General features: G+C 29.6%; 5 protein-coding genes across 7 annotated transcripts; 2 read left to right on the top strand and 3 right to left on the bottom strand.

Annotated features, from left to right (window-relative positions):
• Nucleotides 1–15: 15 nt before the first annotated feature.
• Spf30 (Splicing factor 30) lies at nucleotides 16–2868 on the bottom strand. 2 transcript variants are annotated; one of them, XM_083047636.1, is made up of 6 exons: nucleotides 2439–2868; nucleotides 2099–2322; nucleotides 1427–1576; nucleotides 697–847; nucleotides 457–611; nucleotides 16–381 (listed from the first exon to the last, which is right to left on the bottom strand). In XM_083047636.1, exons 1-5 carry the CDS (start codon nucleotides 2475–2477, stop codon nucleotides 468–470), a joined length of 708 nt encoding a protein of 235 aa, XP_082903762.1. In that variant the 5' UTR covers nucleotides 2478–2868; the 3' UTR covers nucleotides 16–381; nucleotides 457–467. The 2 variants fall into 2 exon arrangements, with proteins under 2 accessions (XP_082903762.1, XP_082903760.1); XM_083047634.1 differs by having other exon boundaries at nucleotides 17–611; nucleotides 2439–2867.
• An 805-nt stretch (nucleotides 2869–3673) lies between these two features.
• Pef (penta-EF-hand domain containing protein peflin) lies at nucleotides 3674–5347 on the top strand. Its single transcript, XM_083048563.1, has 5 exons — nucleotides 3674–3910; nucleotides 4009–4096; nucleotides 4347–4521; nucleotides 4659–4937; nucleotides 5128–5347. The coding sequence occupies exons 2-5, from the start codon at nucleotides 4085–4087 to the stop codon at nucleotides 5217–5219; spliced, it is 558 nt and encodes a 185-aa protein (XP_082904689.1). The 5' UTR covers nucleotides 3674–3910; nucleotides 4009–4084; the 3' UTR covers nucleotides 5220–5347.
• An 823-nt stretch (nucleotides 5348–6170) lies between these two features.
• Nucleotides 6171–15986, top strand: LOC145942074 (E3 ubiquitin-protein ligase TRIM45). Its single transcript, XM_083048566.1, has 4 exons — nucleotides 6171–6331; nucleotides 6402–6530; nucleotides 6746–6872; nucleotides 15862–15986. Exons 1-4 carry the CDS (start codon nucleotides 6316–6318, stop codon nucleotides 15899–15901), a joined length of 312 nt encoding a protein of 103 aa, XP_082904692.1. The 5' UTR covers nucleotides 6171–6315; the 3' UTR covers nucleotides 15902–15986.
• Nucleotides 7805–10371, bottom strand: LOC145942069 (protein meiotic P26). 2 transcript variants are annotated; one of them, XM_083048559.1, is made up of 6 exons: nucleotides 10107–10371; nucleotides 9843–10039; nucleotides 9388–9644; nucleotides 8991–9211; nucleotides 8595–8795; nucleotides 7805–8377 (listed from the first exon to the last, which is right to left on the bottom strand). In XM_083048559.1, the coding sequence occupies exons 2-6, from the start codon at nucleotides 10022–10024 to the stop codon at nucleotides 8138–8140; spliced, it is 1101 nt and encodes a 366-aa protein (XP_082904685.1). In that variant the 5' UTR covers nucleotides 10025–10039; nucleotides 10107–10371; the 3' UTR covers nucleotides 7805–8137. The 2 variants fall into 2 exon arrangements, with proteins under 2 accessions (XP_082904685.1, XP_082904684.1); XM_083048558.1 differs by having other exon boundaries at nucleotides 7806–8377; nucleotides 9843–10036; nucleotides 10107–10370.
• On the bottom strand, nucleotides 10681–16207 carry LOC145942067 (dyslexia-associated protein KIAA0319-like protein). Its single transcript, XM_083048554.1, has 14 exons — nucleotides 15801–16207; nucleotides 15480–15649; nucleotides 14879–15262; nucleotides 14573–14798; nucleotides 13962–14335; nucleotides 13603–13714; nucleotides 13370–13518; nucleotides 13002–13192; nucleotides 12727–12826; nucleotides 12334–12654; nucleotides 12067–12168; nucleotides 11788–11973; nucleotides 11301–11453; nucleotides 10681–11221 (listed from the first exon to the last, which is right to left on the bottom strand). The coding sequence occupies exons 1-13, from the start codon at nucleotides 16205–16207 to the stop codon at nucleotides 11302–11304; spliced, it is 2874 nt and encodes a 957-aa protein (XP_082904680.1). The 3' UTR covers nucleotides 10681–11221; nucleotide 11301.
• Between the last annotated feature and the right edge of the window lie 195 nt (nucleotides 16208–16402).

The raw sequence follows: 16402 nt of genomic DNA, 5'->3' as shown, positions 1-16402 counted from the left end.
TCCATATTCTTTGGTTACACATTATTTATAAGTTTTTTCTCATTTGTTATTCCATTTAAAAAAAATATTAAATTGATGCTTGATATTTTTTCTTCATGGATTAAACATTTATATACATTTATTTATATCAATTTTTGTTTGTAAACAAATTATATATTGACAGAAACATATTAATCTAAAAACACATTCATATTTCACTATTATTTTTGAATTGTGTTACGGTAAAAAATCCGAAATTATTTCGGTACTTACTCATCGTCAGTGTTGACATATGACAAAATGTATTATCTCCGCGGATATGAAAATATCATAGCCAGTCTTGCGATCGCGCACATTAATTCAACCCACGTACCAATGTTTGTGAAAAAATCAGCAGTCTCTCTTTAATATTTAATGTATAATAATAATTATGCAAAAATTTTTTCTATCTCTCACCAAGTATAGTAATCTATTTACATTTAAGTTATTTAAGCTCCTCGTCTCCATTTTTCCCCGTTACTGAACTTAGTCATTTCTCGACCACTAACGCCACAGGTACCGATTCCCACACGTCCATTCACATTCTCCGGTGTCGCAAAGATACTCTTCTTTATGACGCCTTTCTTTGTAGACTGTGAAAAATAATTACAAGGTTAATATACTTTAAAAATACATCCTTGAGATAAATGCATAAATGAATTCTTGTGCTGTACATACCTTATTGGTAAACGCTAACCATTTATTTTTCTCCAATTCACGTTCTTCTTCCAGTTCCTTAAATCGCTGTAATTTCCTCTGCTTCTTCTTCTTAAGATATTCTCTCTGTTTGTTTGGATCTGAGCCTGCCACTGCAGCTGCTTGCATCTTTCTGTAAATGAATAAATCTATCATTTGGGTAAATAGATAGGAAACAAGTCAATTTTATGTACGAGTAGTAAAAAAACTATCATTATTTCTTTTTATTAAACACATCTCTATAAATGTAAAATTAAAATGTATGTAAATATGTAGGTGTGTGTGCCACGATTGTTGTGGCAACTGATTTATAAAAGTACTATACCTATTTCAATAAATTAATACTTGTAAAATAGCAATACATATATATAATTCTTTTTTTTTATATATGTATTATACCAATTATTAATTTGTTTCAAAAAGTATGGTACCAGAGGAATCGGACAATTCTTATTACCTTTTCCTGAAGTCCGATGACCATGTAACATCAAAGGATAAATGAACAATAACGAGCAATTTCAGACGAAATATCATACCAATCATCGAGTATTGTTGCCAATTCAGGAAAGAGGGACAGGGGAAAAAATGAATGATTAGTAATTGCCTTATACTTTTTACATTTCTCATAAGGTAGACATGTGTAAAATTATAAAAAATATTAATCTATAGGTAATTATACATTTATAGATATCGTAGATTAAAAATGACTTACTTTGATTTTTGATCTGCCCAGTCCGACGCTGGCCTCTTAGCAACAGATTTCAACTGACTGAGCATGGTGACATCAGTGTTCTTGTATTCATTGAATGTTACGTTTACAACTCCATCTTCACTTATCAAGTCTATGGTTGCTTCATAATATCTGTAAAGTTTTATAAAAATATAATATAAAAACTAAGAGCTGCACAAGTTTTATTTCAGAATAGCTATTGTGCCTTTTTTTTTTTTTCATTTTTTTAAGACAAAATGTCAATACATCGATTTTTAACAGAAAGTCTAGCCATGGTAAATACTTGCTTAATACCTTTTCTGCAACTTTTTAATGTTCAACATTAAATAAAACTTGGCAGTTTAAATTCAAATTAAAACTTTCTTAAAATGAAGTCCATCCAATATTAACTGAAAAATAAATAATTTAAAAAATAAAATCAAAAATCTTGCCAAAACCCTTCAATTCCCAATCAATTCAATTCACAATTAAATCAATTTCCGATTAACTATTAAGTAGTTTGTAGAACTTTATCAAAAACTTGTATATAAAGTCGTTTTCTTAATATTTTAATTAATGATTTAGGCAAAATGTTGCGCTTCCAAAACATGTGTTATAATCTATCCATTGCAAAATTTGAATAAAATTAAAACTATATTAAATCTATAGGCTCACTTGTTGTCTTCGCTCCAGGGTGCCATACACTGATCGCCGACTTTCCATTTATTGGCCAGAACTGCAAGCAAAATAGGATCTTTAGCATCCATGCCATTGGCCTGTCTTTTTTCCTGCTGTTGTGACTTAATTAAATCATGTGTCAGCTTTATTACTTCCTTCAGATCGAATTTCAGCTTTATCAACTCCTCGTTATTCGGATCTGTCGTGAGAGCTGCTTCCACCTGGAACACGAAGGATACGAATTAGCCCAAGAATATTGTTAAAAAAGACCAGACTCTCCTTTACATCTGATTAATCGCCATTTTCCGAGAGGTTAAGAAAGAATAACAAGACTCGCCTGCTGAAGCTGTAGCTTGTAATTTTGCAAATCATCCATGATGTTTGACTCGAACGAGAAACAGATTATTCCAAGCCACAGTCCGTTTTCTGTCGCAGCCTCTTCTTTCCCTCCCAAATATCTTTATATATCACGATAATAAATATTTCGTCCTCTCGATACAAACGTCCTCGGTTTCAAGCGCAAAATGTATCGCGATACAGTGTTGCCACAATGTTGTAAACTTTCTTCCTTCGTCACCTTCGTGTCACAAATTACATCGCGTCGTAATGGACGGATGTAATAAGGTTTGCAGACGGAAAAAAGTGGCGAGGATGCATAGAATGAATAATTATTAAATAACAGATATCAATATGCGCGTTGAAAGATAGAAATATCAGCCATAGAAGCAGCTAAAGTAATAAACTTGGCAAGATGGCGATTTAATTGTGTCAATACTGCGTTCTAAAACTCACTCAGTTGACTCCCCAGAGTCTTCTAGGGGTGCGTTCCGTTTCACGCATGAACTGCATAAAACGCAGCGCATCGCATGAGCGCATTGGCTCGTTCCCTTTTTCCCATCACTCTTATGCTGGGTCCACAATAGGTGATTTAAGCCCTAAGCCTTAAGAAATTGATCAATCGCAGTCAAGTATGAGGAGAAAACTCGACTGTGATTGGTCAATTTCTTAAGGCTTAGGGCTTAAATCACCTATTGTGGACCCAGCGTTAGGGCTAGTCTACAATAGAGTCGTAAGGTCGTAAACGTAAGAAATTGACCAATCACAGTTGAATTCGAGGAGAATAATCGACTGTGATTGGTCAATTTCTTACGTTTACGACCTTACGACTCTATTGTAGACTAGGCTTTACTGCGCATAGAGAAACGGAACAGGGGCTCGATTCTTGAATTCATTCACAAGAGAAACGTATGCGCAAATTCGGCTCTTACAGAAAAGTTGCAAGTTGATTGGCTAAAAGCCATGCGATAGCCAATCAACTTGCAACTTTTCTGTTTCTGTTGCTGTTGCCGTTTCTGTTGCTGTTGCTGCTGGGCAACTCGCTTACTTGGCGCATGCGCACTCCATTTTGGCCAACACAAAATCGAGAGAGTTGCGCTACTGGATATACTGTGCTCTAGGAAAAACGCGAGACGCCATATTGTTGATACGAACAGCGACCAATCGCGATTCGAGTAAGTGAAAGTGTCAACAACATGGCGCAGCCAATAAGTTGCCTTCCTTTGTTTATATATATATTCGCTCTCGCTTAAATAGGCATTTTATAAACAGCTGTTTTTTTATCCAGCATTTCTGACGTTTCTAACATTTCTAATTACGTCGTGTAACCTAGAAATAAGATTGGAGAGACTTTCCAGGAAAAAAGGAAGAGGAAATATTTCTTACGAGTGTGTCAATTGATCATAAATATCAAAATATATCACAGGAGTAGAAACGTACATGTCATAAGAATCTAGGCTTCTGATTATTCCAGTATGTTTTTCGATGTTTTATTCCAGTATGCTGTTAACGCGTGATGAGTGCGTTTATTGTTGCGTAACTCGATAACGTAGAATTTTATATGATGACAGTTTGAAGAAATAAGCTTCACACAACCTTACTTGTACACATTGTCATATACATACTTAGAGAGAGAGAGTATCAGTCATGGCATATCCGGTAATTTTGTATAATTGTATAATAATTGCACATGTATATATAGCAATAATATGCCAACTTTAGCATCTCGCTTGTTAACTATTATTGAACTGTTTGTCAGATGCATATTAATGACTTTAACACGCGAATGAATGTTATAAACAAGCTGTGACACTCATCTTTATTTTATTTACTATAAATTGTGTGTATGTGTGTTAAGAAAATGTATGACATTCTTCAGTAATATTTATTCTATTTATTCTCCTTTAAGAACGCAATGTATGGCACTACTGATCCTGGATCTGAAATGCATCCGGATGTTCAACGATGGTTCTCCACGGTGGATAAAGACAGAAGTGGTCGAATAACAGCTACAGAATTGCAATCAGCATTAGCTAACGGTCAAGGAGGTACTTTCTCTGACACAGCGTGCAAGTTAATGATTGGTATGTTTGCACATTTTATATTTATTATATGTTAGTGATTAATATGAATATGTAAAATCTGAAATATATTATATTTCTTAAGATAAACAATAATTGATAAAGAAATATTAACAAGAATTATTTTATTTGATCTACAGGTATGTTTGATAAAGAAAAGAATGGCACTATAAACATATCAGAATTTCAAGCTCTCTATAATTATATAAATGCTTGGCTTGGAGTTTTTCGTGGTTTTGATCATGACAATTCAGGCAGTATACAAGAGAATGAATTAAGTGCAGCTTTAACACAAATGGGTTATAGACTGAGTTCAGAGTTTATTCAGTTTCTCATAAAAAAGAGCGATCTTCAAGGTCATCAATCTATTACTGTTGATCAGTTTATAGTATTGTGTGTTCAGATACAAAGGTTTACAGGTAAATAGAGCTTATATAGAAGATATATCATGTATATTAGTGTACATGTATGTATATGTGAGATTTATATTTATATATTCTATTTTTTATTTTATATAATAATATTTTGAAATATTTTTCTATTTTGATATGATGAATAATATTTAAAATGATTCAAACGTATAATTTATTAAAATATATCGTTTTACAGAGGCATTTAGAACAAGAGATACAGATCAAACTGGAACAATTACCATTAATTTTGAAGATTTCTTGGGAGTAGCTCTTAGTTGCAACATATAATCTCTTTTGATTTAATAATTAAAACAATTAAATTATCACACTTGATACAGAAAAAGAATTGCTAATATGACATGCACTGCAAATTCTATTTTTTTATCTTTTTTTTTTATCTAGGGAAGAATATAAAACAGGTTTATGCATAGGTTTTTAGATTTAAATAAATACATTTGTATTTAAGAATTATTATTAAGCATTTTCGATTTGCTTGGCGCTTTCAAGCTTTTTATGCCTAATTGTAAGTTTTACTTATGCCTAATTATAATTTGACGTTCTTAAGATAAAACATAGGATTGCTAATAAATATAAAAAGCGCTAAAATTATTTATATATCTGTCAATTTTAATCATATATCAATACCTCAAATGACAATTAGATGCGTTTATATTGCGCATATACTTAAATGACAGTATTTATCAAAGTATTAAGATAAAAATGAAAATCACATGACAATGCTTAACATAACATATATATAATATGTCTCATGACTTTTTTATACATTATAAATACATGATAAAAGTGAATTAATCCATGTATTAAACATACATTTTTCGTTAAAAATTATTTCTATTATTTTAGGTTTTTTATGTTAGTACTATTAGAGACAAGTAGTCTAATAAGTTATGATTAAGTAGTGATATAAATATAAGAACTTATTATGTACTGTGCACGTGTTATAATAAGTTATTACACAAGTAATAACTATTACTATTATTAAATAAGTTATATAGTAATTCTGTTTACTTATATATAACTTATTATTATATAATAAGTTTTTATAATTATATCATAAGATGTTTATAATTATTGTCACATAACTACTTTTTTTAGTTTAGATAAATAAGGATTTTTTTTATACAGATATTCTGAAAGTAATGCAGATGTTTCAAATTTACAAGACTACGAAGTTTTATTGCTTCACACGAAACAGGCCCAGGAAAGAATTCGAGAATTCGATCGATTACGAAGAGCGAGGTATCTTCTGGATGCTATTTCGCTGATAAATGACTTACTTGCTGATGGTTCTGAAATAGAAATACTAACGCTTGCTAGAATAATAGTGAGAAGATTAAATAAATTAGGTGTGACAAATGTAATAATGGATAAAAGAGATGGTAAGATGTACTTGATATTGTTTGAATTTTTCTGAATGGAAAATAATATATATATTATATTTTACTACAGAATGTTGGTACAAGAATGGGAGATTATCAGCTTTAAGACTTACGCATAATGGTGTTTATCATTGCTGCACATTCTGCTCTAGTGGTGGAAAAAAGGAAATAACTTGTGGCTGTAGAGGCATCATGCCTGGTAAGAATTAATTTAACCGATTATAAGTAATCTTTAAATAGTAATTTTAAAATATATTATCAAAATTAATATTATAAAAGCAATATTTTTCATAATATAAAATAAAACTTTCTGATATAAAATATTTCTTAAAGAAAAAAAGCGATTTTGTAATAAATTCTGTATAAAGTTTTAGAAGAATAAACAAAAATAATATATTATATTTCATTTTAAAGGTGGATATAAAGGTTGTGGTCATGGACACATTGGACATCCGGGTGTTAATCATTGGTCTTGTTGTGGATCTATATTACGTAATGGACGCTGCTTAATGGTACGAAAAACTATGCATCAACTTACATTGTAAGTCTTAAATAAACTAATAAATATCTTCTGAATATATATAATATTTCACTCTCTTAGATATATTTCAATTTTAATTGAAGACGCATTAATTATTAATTATATACAAAAAGTGAAAATATTATAAATCAAAATTATACATTATACAGATATACATTTTCTTATATATCTAGATATCTTTCTCTCTCTCTCTCTCTCAAATTTAATTTAAAAAGATGAAAAATATGCCCAATCATTACAATTCAAAGAACTTTGATGAAATAGACAAAAATTAAATAGTTAACAAACTTTTGTTTTTTATAATTTTAAGCGAGTTTTATTTTAATGAAAATTTATTTTATAATTATAGTTGTCAACATATTTTTTGAAAATTAAGGATCTATGAGATAACAGCCAACAATTATACATTCTAAATTTTGATTTTTTAAATGTATCTATTTAAAAATGCAATTTTTGAATTAGACTTTCATTCTGTTTGAGTTATATAAAATTTTTCTTTATGCAAGAGAGAGAGAGAGAGAGAGAAAATATATCTTACTATTATTAAATGTATATACATATTTTGTGACAATTTAATAGCAATCAAAATTAAAATAGTAATTTTAATATCATGGAATAATATATGATAAAATAATTCTTAAGCCAATTTAATTAAGCATTTTTGAGATGAGAGGAGAATAGGATTGCAAAAATATTAAATATAGTATTGTGTCTTTTATCTTACCTTAATTTTATCTCTTTATTTAGACAAAGTTTAATTGTATATATAAGCAAATATCCATTTGCATTGCATATTGCTGCTTATATATTGCATATCTTATGTATACATACATATATAGAAGATGTGTACAAAATAGGAGCTCTTGCGCATTTATATTTATTTGAATTAGTTACAAATATTACAATTATACTTAACTAATCTTAGAAATAATATATTCTAAATTATACATTGATCGCGATATTAACTATAATATTAACAAAGTATACCCAAGTTTGCATCAATCAATCTTTGGAATGTATAATGATTTCAAACCTCAAATGACAATTATATATTATATATATGATATATTAATATTAACAAACATTGACGTTTGTTTAGAGTCCCATGTATTAAATTGTTATGTATATATTTCTATACAGATTATACCTTTGTTATACAGTTAAAGAGTAAAATAATTTAAATTTTTGAAAAAAATATTGTATAGTGCTTTCATCAAACATATGATTACATTTGATTAATAACTAACAACAATATAATTTTCAATTTATAATATAAAACTATATAAATGAACATACCTGTAAGCCTTGGCTGCATTTTGCAGTTCTTCGAAACCATTGTTTGAAAATATGTCATGATCATATTGAATCAACAAAGTATTTAGAAATATTCTCGCTTTTTGCAACATTGTTGCTAAGTACGCACTAGCTCTCTTTCCCACTCCAAGTGCATCCTCACTTGCATGACCTCTGTGCTGCGCACTCCACATACATTCTTTACATGTTACCTGAAAATTGTTTGTCAACAGGCTATATCTATATATAGTCTATTCAAATTATATAAATCATTAATAATAAAATATAATAAATCACAAAATTATAATTGAGTCGACTTCAAACATCAATATTTTCTTAAATCTCAATTATTTGAAGTCAATTGTTTTTTTTAATGTTGTATTTGCATTTTCGTTTTGAGGAATATTATGTATTTAGAGAATGTTTGACCTGTTGACACGCGATACAATAAAATCTTAAAGCGTGCATCGGATGTGTTTGACATAAAATGGTCCGTCGTATTTTGGTAGCTTCCCACAGTGGCCTCATTAAATGTTTAATTGTTTTTACTTCTGCCACATTTTGTTGTTCGTGTTGTCTGCCACATTCCGAGCAGAAATTACGTAAACATGTGGAACACTGTATGAGCGCCTTAAAAAAAGAAGAAGAATTTGTCTATAAGATTTTTTTGTAATTCTTATTGAATGTTTGTTTAATTATCGTGTTATAGACGCATATAAAATCGTATGCAACGTAATGATATATTAAGAAAATAATAAATAACAATATAATAAATTTAAAAACTAGATTATATATAAGATAAATATATAATATCTAAATTGTTACCAGAACTTCGTTTGTACAAGTGTCGCAAAGTACTCTATTAACCAGTTTGCGCCGCATAGTGTCCATAACTAAACGATGTTGCAAGGGATAATGCGGTGGTAATATGTTAGAATTCATATTCGGCAAATAGGAATCGCATAATGGGCATCTCTCGTGAATATTGTGTTGCGCATAAATTCGATTATTATCTCGTATTTCATTCTTCAATGAAACATACGAAGCTGTAAATATATATAAGAGGTCTTTATAATGCCTTCATTAATTTTTGAACATAGTGCAATCAAAACTATAAGCAATTGATGCATCAACTTATGCAAATGTTGGAATGTTAAACTGTTTTTTTTTATAAATTAAATGAAATTTAATATTCTATAAATTTTGCTCAATTCCCACTTACGTTTACTCATCAATTCATAAACACACAATAAACATATAGGATGTAGACAAGGAAGAAGTCTAGGTTCTTCCATTCTTCGTTCGCATCTGGGACATTGAAAGTCTAGATCGTGCGATCTGTATGGATTTGATATTTCTCTCGGTTCTTCATAGACTTCATTATCCATTTTGCGAAGGAAAACGGGGGAAGACTCATATGAATGAAGAATGTTTGAATTTGTGGACCATAGAGCATACTTTTTTCTGGAATTTTTATTGCTGAAAACAATCAAGATCACTTATTAAATCCAAGAACAAGTAAAAGTCTTAAACATTTTATTTAAATGTTATTTGAATATAATAACTTTTAACTTTTAACTCGTTTTTAAAAGTTGATAGATATATAGGACAGGTGATTTATATACATGTAATAAATAAGTTTTTTTATCTAAAAGTGAATTTGAAGATTTTGCTCACCGTTTGTTTGTTGTCGTTATTGGTTCAACGTTACCGAAATCTTCGGTATTTATATCTTTTTTGTATTCGACCAAACTTGCATAAATATGATCATAGCTTCCAAGATTGCTATCTATCGCAGCCTCGCGACCGCAACAACTTTTTGAAGAGAGTTTCGTTCCCGAACAGTTTAAAAGATCCATCGATTACCACATCTGCTACATGATAAAATATAATTAATAAGAGTACAATAAATGCACACTGATAAATCACAATAGAACTCACCAAACAAAATTAATGTTAACGAAAGATACAAAAGTGGATCAACGGGCCGTATGAAATCTTGCTTCTTCTACTTCCCTTGAAACTTGTTCACAGCATAGAGAGTTAAAAATAACTTTAAAATATAGGCTACGAGCCAAACGCGCATGGAACTTGCTTTGAAATGCAAGATTTTAACTGTACTAGTTGCGAAATTATGGTATTAATATCTAAATTGTCTATTCGGCAAAATGTAAAAAATCTATTATTGTAAAATATATCAATAAATAAATAGCTATTATTTATATGTAATAACATAATTATACTTATAATTATATAAATAGTATGTATAATTATACATACTATTTATATGTAATAACATAACATAATTTACATGTTGAAAGTTTTCTTCCATGTTTTTTTTAAATCTCTTCAAAAAAATTGTTAATGTAAGCAAGAATTTTTTATAAATAGTGTTGAATAAAAGTATAAATATCAAACGACAATTTTGATGTTTGAATAAAATGGAGATATAAAAAATTCATATAATTTAAATATGAGCTTTAAATGGAAAAATTAACAAGACATGTATGGATAGTAAATTTTATTTAGTATCCATATAGTGTAAAAATAAGATCAATAATGTACATATTAAAGAGTAAGCAGTACATATAAATGACATAGATATAATAGAGTGCTTACTACATATCGACTTAAAAATTTAAATACTTTCTAAGGCCATAATATAATACTTGGACAAGCTCTCAATAGTTTGACGATATGCGACCTGTATCGTCGTGTTATCAATCATTAGCGCTATTATAGGATCACAATAATAAAGATAATCACAATAATACAGAATAGAATCGATTAATACTTAAGATGAATTAAGTAACGTGATGTAGAATGTTAATTATTATTATTATTATTCTCGCGTATCTATAAACAATATACTTGGACTCCATCTACCTTCTTAGAACATTCTTACCAATCTTGGAGATACCGATCTTGAAGAGGCAATTGTATCGTTCTTATAAGGTACATAAGTCATAATTTACATCTTCATGACTAGTATTTTAAGTTTGGCCAAATTCACACAACTGTGCGCTATTTATCTTTGGATTGTTATCATTGCACTCCTGAAATATATATAAAGTTATAATTATCTTAATTCAATATATATTATTTTATAAATCGTAAGCTTAACAGGTTTATTACCTCATGTCTTTACTCGAGGACCAACTTTGACAAATCCATTTCGAGATTTACCATTTCTTATATGACTACCGCTTTTACTCTTATGATGCTCAAATAAAACGTCGTCAGAATCGGTGTCGGATTCTGATAACACCATCTTGTTGTAAGTTGAAACTGCGACACAGAAATTATTATAATCAGTAATATAAATAAATTTTTGATATTCGAGAATATCATGCATATGTGTAGATTTTTTATATTTTAAAAATACAATTATTATAAATAAAATTTTGTAGCTGAATTTCTATCCAGTTTGTGTTAAAAAAGGGAACTTTATCATTCAAACAATATTTTGCAGAAAATTCAAAGAAAAATCTATCTGCAATCTAGCTGTTTTTTTTTGCATTTAATATTTTATAGCACTAATAAATAATGTTATTAACAATACAAAATATTTATTATTATTATCTGGCTCCAAGAGACAGAGTGTAATGAAAGAATTACATACACGCGCTGCTATCATCTTCTGGTTCTGGTTGTAACAAAGAATAACGCGTTGGTTTTTTCTTAGGCCGAAGTGAACGTCTTCTACCGGCACATATTCTTTGGCACAAGCAAACAAAGCCCCAAATAAGTCCAACCCAACATACAACTAATGATAGCAATGCTATTATCACATACAGAATACTCCAATCTGAAAAAAATAGTTCGCGATGTGATGAAATAAAGATGCATTTTGTATTAAACAATAATATAAAAAAGAGAAAAAAAAAACAATTTGACATACCACAATTAGAGTCGCCATTGCCAAAATACTTTTGTATCAAGTTCTGCATCCAAAATGCTTCACATAGGCATTGTCTTGTCTCTTGATGACATACACCATGGCCTAGATAAGATATTAAAAAATATTAATTGCGGAAATTATGTGCAGGAATTTAATTCCATTTTGAATTATATGTATTTATATTATATATTTTAATATAAAATTATATATATATATATATATATATATATATATATATATATATATAATAATTTCTGTGATATATACCTGAACAATTGTTTTGGCATACAGCAGTATCTATGTTAGCGACTGACAGCTGTAAAAGACCAGAATCTTGTAGTAATTTTTCTTTCAATCTTTTAACTACTTCTGGACCTGGCAATGTTGTCTTTCCTCCCTTTTTTTCTACATAAAACACTAAGACGGCCTTTCCAGTATGAGGTTCAGTTCTCAAATTTCGCACGACAATCGAAGCCTCGTCTCGTAGTAACATTTGTAGTTTCACAACTAATGAATTTTTCTGCGAAACGGTTAACATGCTAGCCCCAATGTTTAGTGTTAATTCCACCAAATGTAATAATTGTGGATCTATGGAATTTAAGAGATTTTTTAAAAGTTACATTAAAAAAATGATACATTACTTTTAATCACAATACTAACCAGGTTTTACAATTACTGATACAGTATCTTCACTGCTCAAACCTTGATCATCTGTTACTTTTAATCGAAAAACATAACGACCAGGAACTACATCCGTTAGCTATGAAAAAAAGAAGACGATGCAATGAATACGATTGTCTAAATACATAATGTACACAGATTGTGTAGCAGTGTGATAGTATTTAAAGATATATTATATCAAATTATCACAAGTTGAAGTAAAATACTAATACAAGTATTATATTATAATTAATAATATATGAATTTAGCTTTACCATTAAAACTGGTGATTTGTCAGTGTCCTGAATTATAGTACCAATCGCAAGACTAGATTGATCTCTAGTCCACAGCCATTGTCCTATTCTTAAATCATCACTCGATTGTGAACCATTGATGATTAATGCACTGATCGGCGCTGTCACAACTTGATCGCCACCAGCATTCGCTTTTGGAGGCGCATTTTTATCTAGGAAATGAAATTTTTAATATATATTTCTATTATTATATATATTTAGTATTATTATATAATTATTATTATAATTATATAATATATAATTATTATTATATAATTACATATAATATTATAATATAATATACATTTATATTATGCAATACAATATATATGAGAATTACAAGTACATACTTTGTGTTACCTTTACATTGACCGTATCTGAATCTGCATTTCCATTATCATCAACAACTGTCAATTTGAATACGTAATCGCCTTTTGTTAGTTTTGTAATGTTTGTAACAGACTGATTCATTGAGGCGAATTCCGCGTTATTAGGTCCGCTATAACATAAACGATATGATAATTTAGTTATTTAGTATATAGAATGTATAATGTGAGAATGAAATGAATTAGAGATAGCATACCTTATTTGCTCCCAATGATACAAAACAATCTTTATATCATCTTTACTTCTTGTACCATTTAGAACAGCGCGTGTTGTAGGTAATGCTATGCTTACATCGTCACCTGCGTCGGCTGCAACAAAATGAATCAATTGAGATTATATAAAAGATTATATCAAAATTGTTTCTACATTAGAAAAGATAATATTCTTTTTCATAAATATTGTTTCTGTTATAAAAAAATACAAATGATTTTAATTACATATATTATACATTTGTTACATATATAATTTTTATTTATAAGAGTTTTATTGTATCACAATTTGTTGAAGTAAAATTTGATAAGTTTGAAATATTAATAATAAAAATGATAATGGTACCTTTCGGCGGTTTATTCGTTGGAGGTTTTACGAAAACGTGTACTTCCGCCATGGACGATTGTTCCGAGTCATCCGTTACTTTAAGTACAAATGTATACATTCCTTCCTCCAAATTTGACAATTGTAAATAAGGTGTTCTTGTGTTTTGCATATCCACCGCTTTGTTCTGATCGGATGGACTTTTCGTCCATTCCCAACTAGCTATTCCTCGATCGTCGGTACTTAAGTTACCATTAAGCGTCAATGTATTTTGAGGTAGATAAATGATAACATCTTGTCCTGCATTTGCACTGGGAGGATAGTCGGTCACTTTCAAAACAGTTATATTGGCACTTGTCGAATTTGTAACGTGATCCGAATCTTCCACCGTTAATCTGTGAAATAAATATATCAAGATTTGTAAAGAATTATTGATATTCTTGATTTAAGGAACATAAAGAAGTGAAAGCTTTTTGAAGCATCTAATCATGCGTCTCTATATAAATATCGCGATAATTATATAATCATTCACAATCGTAATATAATACTATAAATTATGCATAAATCATAATAATATAATACTATTATAATACTATTGATAATATAATAAAGAGCATAGTTGATATACTAACTTGAATGTATAATTGCCAGCAATAAGATTATTAAGTTGAAGCGTGGGTGTATCTACAAGGTTGGGCTGATATCCAATCGGGCCTTGTTGCAATTCCCAATGAAAAGAGATGACACGATCATCATCCTTGCTATTCGAACCATCCAAGACCGCGCCTGTATTCGGTAGTTTCACAATTTGCGAAGCAGGAGTAATTATGGCAATTGGCGCTTGATTGATACGTTTTGCTAAAATAATTCAAATAACAATAATTGATTATGTACCTTTATAATAAAAGGTAAAAAGAAGACAAAGAGAAAGCACTTACGAGGTAAAACACTGACATTGGCGTAAGCTTCTCCATAAGCATTCGGACTGCTTACAGCCACTTTAAATGTATATAAGCCTTCTGACAAATTACTTAATTTTACGGTAACACGATTCTGATCTGTCATTGTTCCAGTGTGTCCTTCTGGTTGACTAAGCAAACTCCAAGCGTAATTATAATGTTGGTTGCCCCGTTCAGCAGGAACTGTATATGCGGATAATGTAACTTCATTTTCTGGTAATCTCACTTCCTTAGAAACTGCTGAGACTAACAATTGTTTCACAGTCGGTTTAATTGATGTACTAGTGTCTTTTATAGTTTGAGCTTTTGTTTGTGGTGTCACAAATTCAGCAGGGTCTATTTCATGCATCATTATACAAGTACCTATAACACAATAGATACAGATTAAAAATATAATTTTAATTTCAAATCCATTAATTTTTTTTAAATATGACATAATGAATACGATACAATATAATGAACACAATATTAAAAAGCATTCTTGGATACAATAAAAATATATTTAATATATGTGAAATATAAAAATATCATCTCTATTACATAAAATTGTATAAATAATTAAATAAAATATCACACGTACCGGCGATATTTCGTTTGAAGCCTAAAGGACATTGACAAGTTCCAACATCAGTCTCCCCGTGTTTCACACAAATTTCATTATCTAGACAACCTGATTGATCTATACAATTGATTTTGTTTGCCTCATTAAATAATATTTGATCCTGTTCTGTGCCATCTGTACTCAGTGTCCTAAATATAAATCATGTCGTTAGCGATGTATTAAAGAAAGAATATTATATTTGCTGTTTTAAAAAAAGAAGCTAGTACCCCTAGTTGCTCTCCTAGTTTTTAAATACTACATATTAGGCATTAGCTTTATCTACTTTATATTGATATTTACCCAACAGTGTCATCATTAACTTGATCTAAGAAGTCACTCCATATTTTGTTATTCTCTACAGGTCTAACCAGTACCATGCTCGGTGGATTATCATTTGCTAATTCTGGTCTATACAATGGCACGCACACCATGGAATTCTCGCATTCTACATGATAACATGTACTATTGTGCATAAATGCTACATTACACAGTTGTTTCTTGCAACAGGCCATAACGCAGTCCTGTATATTGGACAAGTGAAGTTGTTGCGTGTAAGTTCCACCGGTCAGATTGCCACGAGGTAAATAACTCGTGAATACTCGCGGATATAAGTCCGAGCACAGCAGTTGCATATCCCATCTGGCATAATTGCCGATGCAACTTTCCAATAACAATAAGTATAATCCCAAGTGATATAGTCCAGACATATTAGCTGTAGGAGAAAAATTAAAATGTTAGATAAATGTGCACATTTCTCTTTCTATAAAAAATTATATTAAAACATTACATTGTGCTCGTGTTTCATAAATAATATATTATCGATATATATATAATAGATAATAAAAAAATAAATATAATATAAATTATAAGATATAAATATAGATTTGTTTTATTTTTACGAA

The sequence above is a fragment of the Prenolepis imparis genome, unplaced genomic scaffold (assembly GCF_030444845.1).
Source record: "Prenolepis imparis isolate NDT839.2.m4 unplaced genomic scaffold, iyPreImpa1.0 SCAF_10, whole genome shotgun sequence".
NCBI lineage: Eukaryota > Metazoa > Arthropoda > Insecta > Hymenoptera > Formicidae > Prenolepis > Prenolepis imparis.
The sequence above is the reverse complement of the archived record's forward strand: the minus strand, read 5'-3'. Positions and strand labels throughout refer to the sequence as shown.